Source organism: Siphateles boraxobius, unplaced genomic scaffold (assembly GCF_051911475.1).
Source record: "Siphateles boraxobius isolate OS27281-9 unplaced genomic scaffold, OSU_SipBor_1 65, whole genome shotgun sequence".
In the NCBI taxonomy this organism is placed as follows: domain Eukaryota; kingdom Metazoa; phylum Chordata; class Actinopteri; order Cypriniformes; family Leuciscidae; genus Siphateles; species Siphateles boraxobius.
The window spans coordinates 3,113,597-3,126,745 of record NW_027509192.1 but is presented as its reverse complement, the minus strand read 5'-3'; the positions used below and the strand labels follow the sequence as shown (position 1 = coordinate 3,126,745).

The window sequence follows — 13,149 nt, the reverse complement described above, 5'->3', positions numbered from 1 at the left end:
AGCTGTGAAGATGATCTATGAGGTTTAACCCACGAGAGCGCTATCAGGTTTAAACAGCATGCCGTTTTTTTAACCATTGTGAAGCTAATCGTAAAGATGATGGCTTTAGTGAGGACACCTTGTGTCTATTCAGATCCTCTAATAGGACGACATGGCGATGCCACTCCACCCCAAAAGCACAATGAGTGTCATTTCCATTTCAAGCCCCTTGTGCTGTTGCATTATGGATCAGCGCAAGAGAACACGGGTGAGTGGTGAATGCGCTTGAATATCAATTCGACAACGTATAACAAACATCGCAGTTTTGTTACACAGGGGGTTCGTTTACTATCGGTCTTACTTTAAACTCTGAGTGTCAATACGAGCCACTTGATTGTGTTCCCTGCTCTCGGGTGCACTTCTGTACGTGACGGATGCTCACAGAGCTGGTGAATCGGTGTGGAAGTAATTACTGTCTTTTAAGTGATGGAGGCGAGAGAACTGCTGGCTGTTACCATGGAGTGGGACATCATGGCAACCAAACCTGCTTAGCTGTCCCTTAGTCACTGTGAACTTCACTTGATATAGAAGCCCACCCCAGCTTAATTGACATTTTATTACAAAACTAATTATTATTTGGAACACCCTGTGGTTAAAGTCAACATGATATCAAAGTTAAACCCATTTATGTGTTAATGTTCTTAAATAATCAGTGCGCATCAATGACAATCACATCAAGTTTGTCCTTGTAATCTTTTATTCTAGGCCACAGTGTCCTCTAGTACACCATTTAAATGTTTGGGGTCAGTAAGAATTTTTTTTTTTTTGAAAGAAAAAAATAAATTAACACTTTCATTCAGCAAGGATGCATTAAATTTGTCAAAAGTGACAGTTAAAACATTTTATTGTCATAAAAGATTTAAATTTCAAATAAATTATGTTCTTTTGAACTTTCTATTTATCAAATAATAATAAGACATGTTTCCTAAGCAGCAAATCAAAATGATTTCTGAAGGATCATGTGACACTTAAGACTGGAGTAATGGTGCTGAAAATTCAGCTTTGATCACAGGAATAAATTACATTTTAAATTATATTCAAACAGAAAACACTTATTTTACATTGTACACTGTTAAAAAATATATGATTAATATTTTATGACAACATGTGTTTTTACATTGCTTTCACTCATCAAAATAAGTTAAGCAATTTTCAACTTTTTTATGTTATACAAGATTCAACTATTTTTTAAAAAATCAGTCTAATGTAATTTAAGTTGAAATGACTTAAACATCCAAGTTGATTGTACTTACAAATTTAAGGGGCAACTTAATGCAAATAAATTTAGCTTTGGTGAGCATAAGAGACTTCGTTCAAAAAAATATTACCAAACGGCAATGTACATCTATTTATTTTCCAGAAAGTACTATTAATTTATTAGCAGTAAGAAACGAACAGTGGAAAAAATACATCTGTGTGGAGAAAAATTTAGATAACTAATGGATCAATCCATACAGGATTTGAATTTACCAGCACAAATCTATAAGTCTGTAACAATTAAGCTATACAGTCCACCAACTCTTTTATTATTATTATGATTGTTATTAGAGATACATTTAGCATATAATAAAAAATCAACTTTAGTCAACGTGAAATCAAAACTGACCCCATTTACTTGCACATTCATTGTCTCATTGCGTCCGATTTATCAGTGTATATTATTTCAAGCAAATTCCTCTTCCCTTTTTCCATGTTTCTGAGCAATCCTCTGATGTTGCAGGAAAGGTGAATGTTAGATGGAAGGGGAAAAGGATGGCAATGCCACCACCTGCTGGATAGGAAACACTGAGACCACCATTTAAACAGAAGATGCTCCATCCACATAAACACTTCTCAGATCTTTCTATATAATCCTTGCAGAATCTGAATTAAAAAGAGCGATTATAGAAATTGCATTTTGTTTTTTATATAGTACTATTTGGCTGCCCTGATTCATATCTCACAAGACAACATTTTACATAAATGATCCTTTTTAAGTTTACATAGTTCCCTTTATTATTTTATCTTAAGACTTTTGTTAAAGAAGATAACATCTTAAAGATTCTGCAGGGGGAATGTGAATATGATCACAGTTGTACTGTATGTGAATAAAGGTATCAATGGCCACACAAAAGAATGAGAAATGGTATTTATACATGTCTTACATATACATCTGCTTTTGCTACATACTAGAAATATTTGTAAATGTCAACAATCTTCCATGCCGCTGATGATCCCTGATTTTGTCAAGAGCCTTGTTCAATTCCATCTTTGTTCTGCAAAATCGATCAGTTCCTATGATTGCACTTCCTCCACCACAACGGTCAAACCGCAGACACAACACAACTGTTTTATGTCTCTCACCAGAGAGCGCTTCACGAGCAACAATACAGCATTTACTGTATGAGCTAAATGGGGTTTTTTTCTTCTGTTTCTTGTCATAGCAACATAATGGTGGTTATTTTTAGAACCTATTTCAAATTCCAGACTCATTCCAGGAGTACGACGTCATTTCCTGTCAGTTTCTCAAAGGGCTACTTGATTATGGCAAAAATCTAAATCCCGTCAATTTTTATCGCGATGAATGTTTATATGGTTGTCAATGAATGGGACACTAAATATGGCTTTAATAAGATTTTCCCAACAAATAAGCAAGAATAAACCTGGTTTCCTTCATGGTTCCTGTTCTTTCCGTCAACGAAGCACTTGAATGCGAGGAGCTCGCAATCACAACTTCAGAAGTGGGAAGTAGGAAATTTCCAATAGCACTTGTAATACACACATGTTCAATTTCCCACACACATTCAGTCACCCACAAAGGCCTACAGATCTTCATAAACCCATCTTGAGACTCTGACCCTGATCCATACTTAGCTCCAGCATAAAACGAAACGTTAAAGATAGCTGCAGAAATGGGCCTGTTCCTCCAAGGGGCGGAACTACGCGGAGCGATGCAAATGAAGTAGTGTGAGACGGGCTGCTGGGTGTGAGTGTGTTTAAGGAAACCTGTGTCTACCTATGACCTGAATAAAAGCAGTTGTTTGATGCAATAAGCACTTTTAATTGGCCGTTTAGATGCACAGAACTTCCTGGCCCTAGGAATCCAGTCAGAACTCTCTGTACCTCAGTGATACACAACCTGTGTCCCTCAGGTGTCCTAGCTGTGCATGGCATTATCAGATTACACACATCAACACAGCCGCGAACAGGTGCCTCATCATCACACAGAACAGGTGGAGTACAGACACACACACACTTCGATGGACGGAGGACTGGCTGATGGAGAAATGGTCATTTATTAAGTCAATTTCTATGTTTGACAGCTTTATATTTTAAAACTAGATATTGTAGTCATTTAGTCAAAAATATTTACAAAAACATAATTATTAATTAGGCTAACATTAACAGGATTAATATGATTTGACTACAAGTAAAAACAAAAATATATTTTTTTAATTTATTTTTTTAGAAAATATTTGATGCTTGCCTGCGCAAAATTCATCCACAGTGTTCTGAGATTTTAGGTGGTTGCTAGGATGTTACTATATGCTTACTAAAATGATTGGAGTTGGTTGCTAGGATTTTCTGGGTGGTTTTCCAGGTGATTGCTAATTAAACCAACCCTACAATCCAACAAGTCTTACTGATATTTTTGACTGAAGATATGGCTTGGGTCCCTCGTTCAATTCAAGTGTCTTTTTTATTTATGCAGCACAAACATACAAAAAAAAGTGATGTGCCAAATTTGAATACAGGCACATAAAGTATTAAAGGCAGTGCTCATCTAGAAATTAAGGTTCTGTCATCATTTACTCGCCCTCATGTCATTCCAAACCTGCGTTTATTTGTTGTGTGGAACACAAAAGTAGACATTTTACATAATAATACTGTTTTTGTCCATGCAATAAATGTAAATGGGGTGCAAAACAACATTGGCCCACATTGACTTCCAGTGAATGGATGAGAAAAAAGAGAGCCGAAAGTCATACTGGAACAACATACAAGTGAGTAAATAATGACAGAACTTGAATTTCTGAACCATCCCTTTAAGGTTAGAGGGTTCACCAAATATGAACAATACAGTAGTATGAGAAATATCTACGGATGCTTGACTTAAGAAAATGCCATTATCAAAAAAAAAAGCAAATCAAAAAACTAAACTGCCTGCATGAGTGACTGAAGCCCTCACGAAACCAGTCTAGGTGAATTCTTCTCAAACTCTCATTTGGAAAAACTGGTTTTTCATGCTTGAAAATTGAGCAAGGGAACTTCCATTGTCTGTAGTGCAATAAAAGCCAACTGCAAAACTGGCACAAACATTCCAGAGTCACACTTGCAGAGTTGCATTATGTGTCTTATTGGATACTTGTCTAATCGGATACTCAAGTTTTGTTTGTGCAGGTTATTCACAGTGGAAAGCAGAAAAGCAGGATCTGTCAAAACTTTATTTAGACTGCTATTGTTTTCAACACTGAATTAGAGAGTCCATAAAATAAAATACAAATAGCATATAAATAAACTTCCATTGTCTGTAGTGCATTGAAAGCTAACTGAAAAAACAGCTTCTGGCTGATTACGTGATGTGTCTTGCGGGATACTTTACTTGTTTATCCAAGTTTTGTTCGTGAAATTTTTTCACAGTGGAAAGCAGAAAAGCAGGATCTGCAAAAAGCTTCATTTTGACTTAGTTAGAAAATTCTGATAGGGCTCGCAGGTCAAGAAGTTTGTAAAGAGCCGATTTGACCGGAGATATTAAACAGAAAATTACACAAGAATCCGGCTGAAGGTTCTTTATTGGCAGCTATAGTTCCATAAAGAACCTTTAACATCCATTTCCATTGGACAAAAGATTCTTTATAGTGGAAAAAGATTCTTTCAATTGTTAAAATGTTCTTAACATTAACAAAAAAATCATTTTTTAAGAACTATTTACTGAAAGATGCTTTGGGAAATCCTAAATGATGCCTCTATTGCATCACTGCAAAAAACCCTTTTTAGCACTTTTATTTTTAAGGGTGTAAAGATGAAGGTATTAAACAGTATTAAGTTGTGAAACAGGAGAAGTCTTAAGAGTGTGTTCACACTTGTAGTTCAGTTCGCTTGGTTCGGACTAAAAAATTTTAAAAATTAGTATTCACATTGGCATTTTTAACACCAAACCTAAAAATACCGATATGTATGATATGTAGGATATGTTCCCAACCTGGTTTATTTATGTATATTTCATGACCGAACATCCAAAACAATACTTGTTCTGGGCTAAATGCACTCGTAGCCTACATATGATGGTATTTTGACCAGAAATGAGAACAGACTGAGAACTTGTGAAAAGCTTATAAAATGTGTAAAGGAGACAAAACAGCAGCAGGAATCCCCCCATCACACACAAACGAAGACCTGCTGTGAGGAGACATGCTTCTGATGCCTGTACCGAACTGTGATGGGCAACATCGAGACTATGATGAGAAAAAACAGGTGCGCTTGAGCATTCTGTCCTTTTTAGGGTCGCATCTTATGACATCATGTCCCATTTTTTGGTTCGTTTACATGTTTTTGTTCGGTGTTGCGTTCATATTTCATTCGAACCGCACCAGAGTTTGTTTGGAAACGGACTGAGACCCATCCTTTCAGCGGTGTCAGTCTACTTGTTTGGTGTGCACCAGGATTCGGATGGCAGAGTTCACATTTCAAAATGAACCGCACTAACAGAGCAATCGCAATTGCCACCCTTAATCTAATTTAGGTCAAGGACTTTGAAAGAAGAACAGAATCCAACCATCAACAACAAAACCTGTCCATTCAGATGTCAATGCAGGTCATATACTAAGGTTCAACTGACTGGCCAGTTCAAAACCCACTATTGGCTGACTTTAGCCCTAAAAGAAACCTTTTGCAGTTTTTTTAGATTACAAAAATATGTAGCCTACTTTTTACCCTTTAAGAGGCAATTTTGAATTTTTGAACCATGCAAAAATGCAAACCACATTAGAATACTCATCAACCGTGACACGATTAGTAGTGAGTGGAAAAGATACAAAAAGAAACACGCACTTCTGTTTTCTCTGCTATTTCACATCCTCATGCTATTAATGGCTTGTCTCAGTTTTTCACAGGTTCACACACAAGGTAAAACGGTTAAAATCACACAGATCTAAGTCAACTCAAGGTGCACGAGGTCAGGAGTGAGGAGCACACAGGTACGCTGTTCTCCCAACAGGTCGGACAATTATAGTGCGTAATTAATTGCTTCTTCAATCCATTAAAGGCATCTATTTCCAGATAACCACAGGAGATCGGAGGATTAATTTAGACTCCTGATGAAATTTCTAAAGCACACATTACCTGAGGTGATGCCATGGGAGTTACTAGTTAACGTTTTTAAGTAGAAATAGTTACATTGAAGGTTTGGAAATGTGTTTTACAAAGTGTTTCCTAGAAAGATGAAGCAGGTGGTGCCTTTTACCACAGGCAAAACACAAGTTTAAATTGCAAATAGACATCAAGCGTGCTGTTTCAGTCACGAACATTCAATGTAAAGAAAGGGAAGAGACAACACAAGTTTTAAATATGTACAATATTTGTCTTTAAAGTTGGGCAAAAAATCCTATTATGTTAAATTCAACATTGAAGTTTAGAGTCCATAAAATAACGTAAAATAGAATAATAAAGCCTATAATTCAAATAAAATAGCCCATTTTGGCGTTTTTAGTAGCTCAAAAAATATATATATTATTTTTGGTAACACTTTAGTTTAGGGTCTAATTGCTTCTTATTAGCATATTACTAGGAAATTGGCTGGTTATTAGTACTTATAAAGCACTTATTAACACCTTATTCTACATGACATTCTACATCCTTTAATCCTGCCAATACCTAAACTTAACAACTACCTTATTAACTATTAATAAGAAGTAATCAGGAGTTTATTGAGGCAAAAGTCGTAGTTAATCATGAGAATTTGACCCTAAACTAAAGTAGGACCTTATTTTTAATTTACATTGAAATAAAATAAAAAATAAAAAAAAAGCCTACAAATAAAATGAAATAGCTTATAATCAAATTTAAAACATACTGTTCCAATCACGAATGTTTGGAGTATGGGAAATAAAGAAATGATGAGTTTTAAAAAACGTAATATTTCCTTTTGAACAACACTTAAGTTGCGAGTCTATTCAAGATTTCAAACACCTCACCCACCTTCTACCAAAGATCCGCAGTCCAGAGAAGCCCTTGGTGTTGTTGGGACAAGGTTGAGCTGTAGGGGTTGTGATGGACAGGTCAGAACACGACGAGGAGGCTGAATCAGGACCTCCGGGCTCTTCTCCGTCCAGGAGAGCCTCCAGGGGTCGGGACAGGCCCTCCACCTCTCCCTCTGGGTGAGGGTTTGACTGCTCCATCTCAGATGTGCAACCTGACTCCTCCTGTCACAACTTCGGACGTGACTGTCACAGGAACCCAGTCCATCAAAGTCTCCATAGCAGATGAAGAAAAAAATGCAAGAGAAACTTTTGAAGACGAGGTTCAGAGGTGATGTGGCTCAGTCAGGCAGTCGTGGAGAACAGCACGCCACAGCACCAGGAAGTAGATCTTGTATTGTTGGTACAGTTTTGACAGTTAACGTCCCTTCTTTTATCGTCCATGGGCAACAGCTAGTCGACTTCCTCCTCCTCTTTCACGGCTCACCTACTGCAACTCATCTGCTTGTTTGACAAGAAGCTTCCCTCTGAGTAAATTCTCTCTCTTTCACTTTCTACACTTGAACCAGGCATGTGTGCGCAATCCAGGAAGTGTCAAACAGGTGTATGACTCTTAGACGTGTGGCTACCTGCCCGTGTCCTGCTGTGCAGCCTGACTGGCTCATTGACTTTCGAACACACACTTTTATCAGGTCTTCTCTCTCTTAACACCTCCCCCGCACCACGTTCTCCCTTCACTGGTCCAGGTTAGGACAGGAGTGTGTCACCATCTATTGGTAGATCAGGAGAATTGGTGAACGCTTCGGTGGTAAACCATCACAGGAAGCAGTCGACAGTACACATACATTTAAATCACACTTTGCATGATGGTATTAGATAATACGTTTCTACTAGGGGAAGAATTTCGTTTCTTCAAATCTAAAGAGTCAAAGGGCAAAAGAAGAGTACGACAGAAGGTTTTATGCATTATATCGTCAGAGTGGGTGGTTTTGTTCACATCGGATTAAGTCATCACTGTATTTCTGCAGTACTGTTCTAACTTTGGAACAGAAGAGCGGATCAGGCCTCCCTCCTACTCAGACTTTACATAAAGACGTTTGGAGCGAGGCCCACGCCGTGCTCACTATGCTATGCAGCGACTACATCCAGGCATCGGTTCATATACAAGCTTGTTACACACACACAAACGTCTTGAGCTGCAACTGCATTTCTGTTTCAACGTCAGTTCTTTTGGACGAAATTAAAGCATGTATTGGATTGGCGGCTCAGTTAGCAATGCTAACCTCAACTGTGGTAGATTCTAATTTGTAAAAAATATCTAATATGATTTACATACTGGAATAGAGTGACAAAGTGAAAGTGCAAGAAAATACAATATAAAAAAAAAACATGATCAGGATTTTATTTTAGTGTTGCTATTGTAAACTAAATATATTTTAAAAAAATGTTTTCCGTAATTGAAATAAATATAAATATTAGATGAAAAACTAAAATTTAGAAATGATGCCTACTGAAGTACTAAAACTGAAATACAATAAAATAAAGCTATATGTAAATATAGAAAATGACATAAAATGGCACATAAAAATTGAACTAAAATTAAAATGGAAACTGAGAATATAAGACATAAAAGCTAATTCAAAAAAATTTTAAATACTATATAAATAATACTAAAATAACAGTCATATTTCACTCCCTAAATAAAATAAAAATATGTATTTAAATGTATTAAATAATAAGGACCATAGTAAAAAAATTAATAAAAAATACAAAGAATTTGAGTAAAAAATATATTTCTGAATAAAGATACATTTTTGCATTGTGGCATTATATAACAGAATATATATTCATTAACTGAATATATATTCAATTTATATATATGTATATTTATTTATTTATTTTATTTTATTATAATTTATGCCAAAATTATTGTTTCCAGACAGACTATATTACAGTAATTAGAATCTTAGGACAATTCCAACTCAAAATAAAACATGTGGATAAATACTAAAGAGTTTTTTACTAGGGTGAAATATGACTCTTTTTGTAAGATTCACTTTAACTGCAGAAACTAGTGCTGACAGAGCCGCTGATATATTCCTGTGGAATTTTGAGTGAGGACACAGTAGTGTTAACTTTGTCCTAGTTACTGTGAGGTTAAAGTTCAGCGCATATCACACGTGTTCCGATCTCCCCCGACAGCAGAGGACAAGAGAAGAGCTCTTCTGCTATGCACCATCCACAGAGATGATATTCATATAAGCACATGGATATAATCCCCTCCTACACACTGGGTTCGGTTAGATAACATACTGGGCTGCTCAGGTAGGGAAAAATAGACAAAAAGTAGGAGGAGAAAGAAAGAAAGAAAGAAAGAAAGAAAGAAAGAAAGAAAGAAAGAAAGAAAGAAAGAAAGAAAGAAAGAAAGAAAGAAAGAAAGAGACGCCAAAAAAAGGAAAAATTCAGAAAGGAAGGATAAAATGGAAATAAAAATATATAAATGCATTATATAATAAATGAACAGAAACTTCATTCTTAATACTTTTCCTTGCAATCTCAGGCCCCCGACTGGTAAACGTAATTTCACAGAGTGCAAAATGTTCCTGGATCAATATTGTTCAACAATTTCAACAACATTTCAATCAACCAATCAGATTTGAGGGACAAGTTTACTATGGATTACAACCAGGGTTAGGTGCTTCTACATCAGTGTTATTCATCTATAATGTTTCTCTGATTTTAGGGAGAAGTTATGGGTAGGGTTGGGTTTAGGGGTATCCCAGCAAACACAGAACGTTCCCCTAACGTTCCCGAATGGTCCCATGAGGTTATTTTTTTGGGAACCAAACAAGAACGTTATAGGAACGTTCCATGTAGGTTATTTTTAGGTTCCATTTTTATAACGTAAGGAAAACGTTCCGGGAACGTTCCCCTAACGTTAAGGGAAAGTTCTAGGAACGTTCTGGGAACCAAAAACTAACGTTCCCAGAACGTTCCCAGAACCTAAATTTGTTTGCTGGGATGGTTAGGACTAAATTTCCGGACAGGAATGTTGTTCCAGGAATATGTTGATGTCTTATATAATATAATATAACATAGTGCTAAAAACAATTAGAACACCTAAGCAATTGCATGGCAACACCCTAGCAAGCAGCCAGAACCCCCAGGCAATCACATAACTGGGAAAAAAAAAACAAGGCACCTCAAGGCAGATGTAGACCAGAGACAGGGTTTTGTTAGAAACATGCACTAGAAATGTGCACTAGCCCTATCCCTAAACCTAACCCTATAACTTCTCCCTAAAATCAGAGAGAAACGATAGATGAATAACACTTATGTAGAAGCACCTAACCCTGGTTGTAAGCCTAAACTTGACGTAAACTGTAAACTTGTCCCTCAAATCTGATTGGTAGATTGGAATGTTGTTCCAGGATCCACAATGATGTGGATCCAGGATCATGTTGAACTTGGTCAAATCACTTTCACCCCAGAGGTATGTGTCTTAAATCTCTTCTAGTATTCAGTCTAATCTGAATGCTCATTTGAACAACAGAAACAACACATCATGTGAAGAAATCCTGGCCAGTTAATGTGATTGCAGCTGTTTTAGCCTACATCTGAGATTAAAACCCTGGTGACACCTGAAACACACCCGTACTTCCTGAAACACACCCGCACTTTCACCAAACAACTCTTGTCAGTGTGTTATTTTTAAACTGCTATTGATACCTAACAATGATGGATGACTGATGTCAGGGAGCTATACGTTACAGACCGTGACACATATGTTATTTTCCATAATGTGACATTTAAAATAGCTCAAGGGAATTTTAGAGCATCATTCGTCATAAAGGGGACTCGAAGCACGGAAAGGCACATGATATTAATGACACAACGCATTCTAATGTATTTGTGATTACAAGAAACTAACTTAAACCTAAAATTAAACCTAACTTAAAACCCTTTAAACCAAAAATCCCTGCAGATGAATATCAATCTTATTAGAGATATTAGGTAGCACATAAATATAAATAATTGTAAAAATGTATATAACGTATAATACCCCAAGGTACATAACTGATACAAAAAATATAATAATAATAAATATCAATAAAATATAATCAGATGTGATGCTATACAAATTATAATGTCCTTACTTACAAAAAACATAATTTTATAAATATCTTTTTCTAAAAGTATTACCTCTTGAATAAGAATATAGATTCTCACTCAAATTAATGGGGCATTTATACTCTTTTTTTCTTCTAAAAAATATTTATACAGCATTTTACACACTGAATGAATGAGGCATTTATAAAAACGTGAATTTGACACTAATGTATAACGCTCAAAATGTTGGCGTATAAAAAGAAATCTCTTATGATTTGGTCAAGTCAAAACAGTAATATTATTACAGTTTAAAATTACTGTTTTCTATTTTAATACGTTTAAAAATGTAATTTATTCCTGTGATGCAAAGATGAATTTTCAGCATCATAACTCCAGTCTTCAGTGTTTTTTTCAGAGGCGTTTTAAATCAATCATGGGTCATTTTGACCAAACTGCCTTACATCTATGATCTAACATTCATACAGCTTCTGCTACAGCGCTCGAGACGATGATATATTTATGGTCAAAATGTTCTCGTCTGTCACAAGCTGTTTCAGGCAGGTGGAGAGATGTGCAGATTTGATTCTAAAAGTAACTATAGATTGCCCAACCTTAATATGTTACCTTCATCAATGCTTGTGTGTGTAATAGTAGCAGTAGTAGTAGGTTTAATCGTGACTCGAATCGTGAAACTAACTAATGTCCACAACAGACCAAACCAGAGTCCATGAGCCACAGCTCATTTCCTTTTATGCTTCAGCTTTTATGTCAGTCCGCTTTGAGGTTTGGCTGAGCCAGGACACTAACCCAATCCTGCCTGATGAATTCAAAGTTATTTAGAGATGCAGGTTTTGATGTAGAAGAACAGGTGTTGCTGGAAAACCCTTTGTTCTGACAAAACATCCTCCCTACACACACAAGCAGACAACCCGCTCCGAAACGACATATGGAAAGTGAGTGACATGACTATGTGACCACATTATGCCCGAGGATAAATTTTCCTTTCTTTCTTTCTATCTATCGATCCATCTATCAGACTCAGAGCTCTGCTCAATGTAAGCTATTGTGTCACGTACAACAAAATTATACTACAAAGCAGGAACTCTGGGATCTCATTTAGCCTGAAAGGCTGGTCTAATGTCATTTGATGCTTTTGATTATGTGCTGATTACTGTGACCTGTTTAGGTTCATCAAAAACATCAAGAGGCGAGAGAGAGAAAGAGAAAAGCTGTTTGATTGTGTGTCCATTACAATTAAACCACAGAAACAACAGATGGGCACAAAACCGACATCAGCAGGTCATTCAAGCTAGATCTGAAACAAATGTTAGCAAATCCGTTTTAGGCCGGATTAGTTTTAGGCCTTTAAATACAGACTCTTTTGATACAATACAACTGGTTGATGAAAACGTTAAGATTTACTGCTGCTGAATCAGCCCAAATCAATGTGAAGTTTCAGTTAGGTTACTTCAATGTAAAGACCGCTTGAGATTAGCTTTTCACCACAATTTCCTTTCCGAAGTAAGCCTACAAAGTAAATATCTGGCTTTCAATACTTTAAGCAGCTGTTATCTTTATAAAAGCCCCAATTATGATGAAGATTATCTTCATCAGTCGTGAAATATCCCAAATCAATGCTTTCGCAGAGACGTCCATATATGATAGATTTCCACAAGAGTACATCGCTTTAGATAATGACACAGTATCCCAGTCGCCATACTGATGCTGAATGTGTTTAATTGGACTGCAGTTAAAGGTCGCCTACAGTTTTTGTTTAGTAGTTTTAGTAGCTTAGTAGTTTTCAACTGGTCACGTGACTGCATGA

The 13,149-nt window shown here is 36.3% G+C and overlaps 1 protein-coding gene across 5 annotated transcripts in view; it reads right to left on the bottom strand.

Annotated features, from left to right (window-relative positions):
* Nucleotides 1-13,149, bottom strand: part of dgkzb (diacylglycerol kinase, zeta b) — a 40,481-nt gene that overhangs the window by 22,347 nt on the left and 4,985 nt on the right. For 3 of the 5 annotated variants that reach the window (XM_077210218.1, XM_077210219.1, XM_077210220.1), the window contains exon 1: nucleotides 7,216-7,931. In XM_077210218.1, coding sequence (XP_077066333.1) covers nucleotides 7,216-7,415 — 200 coding nt within the window. In that variant the 5' untranslated portion in view covers nucleotides 7,416-7,931. Of the gene's footprint in view, nucleotides 1-7,215; nucleotides 7,985-13,149 lie in introns of those variants that run through there. The other 2 variants (XM_077210216.1, XM_077210217.1) reach the window with 2 other exon arrangements.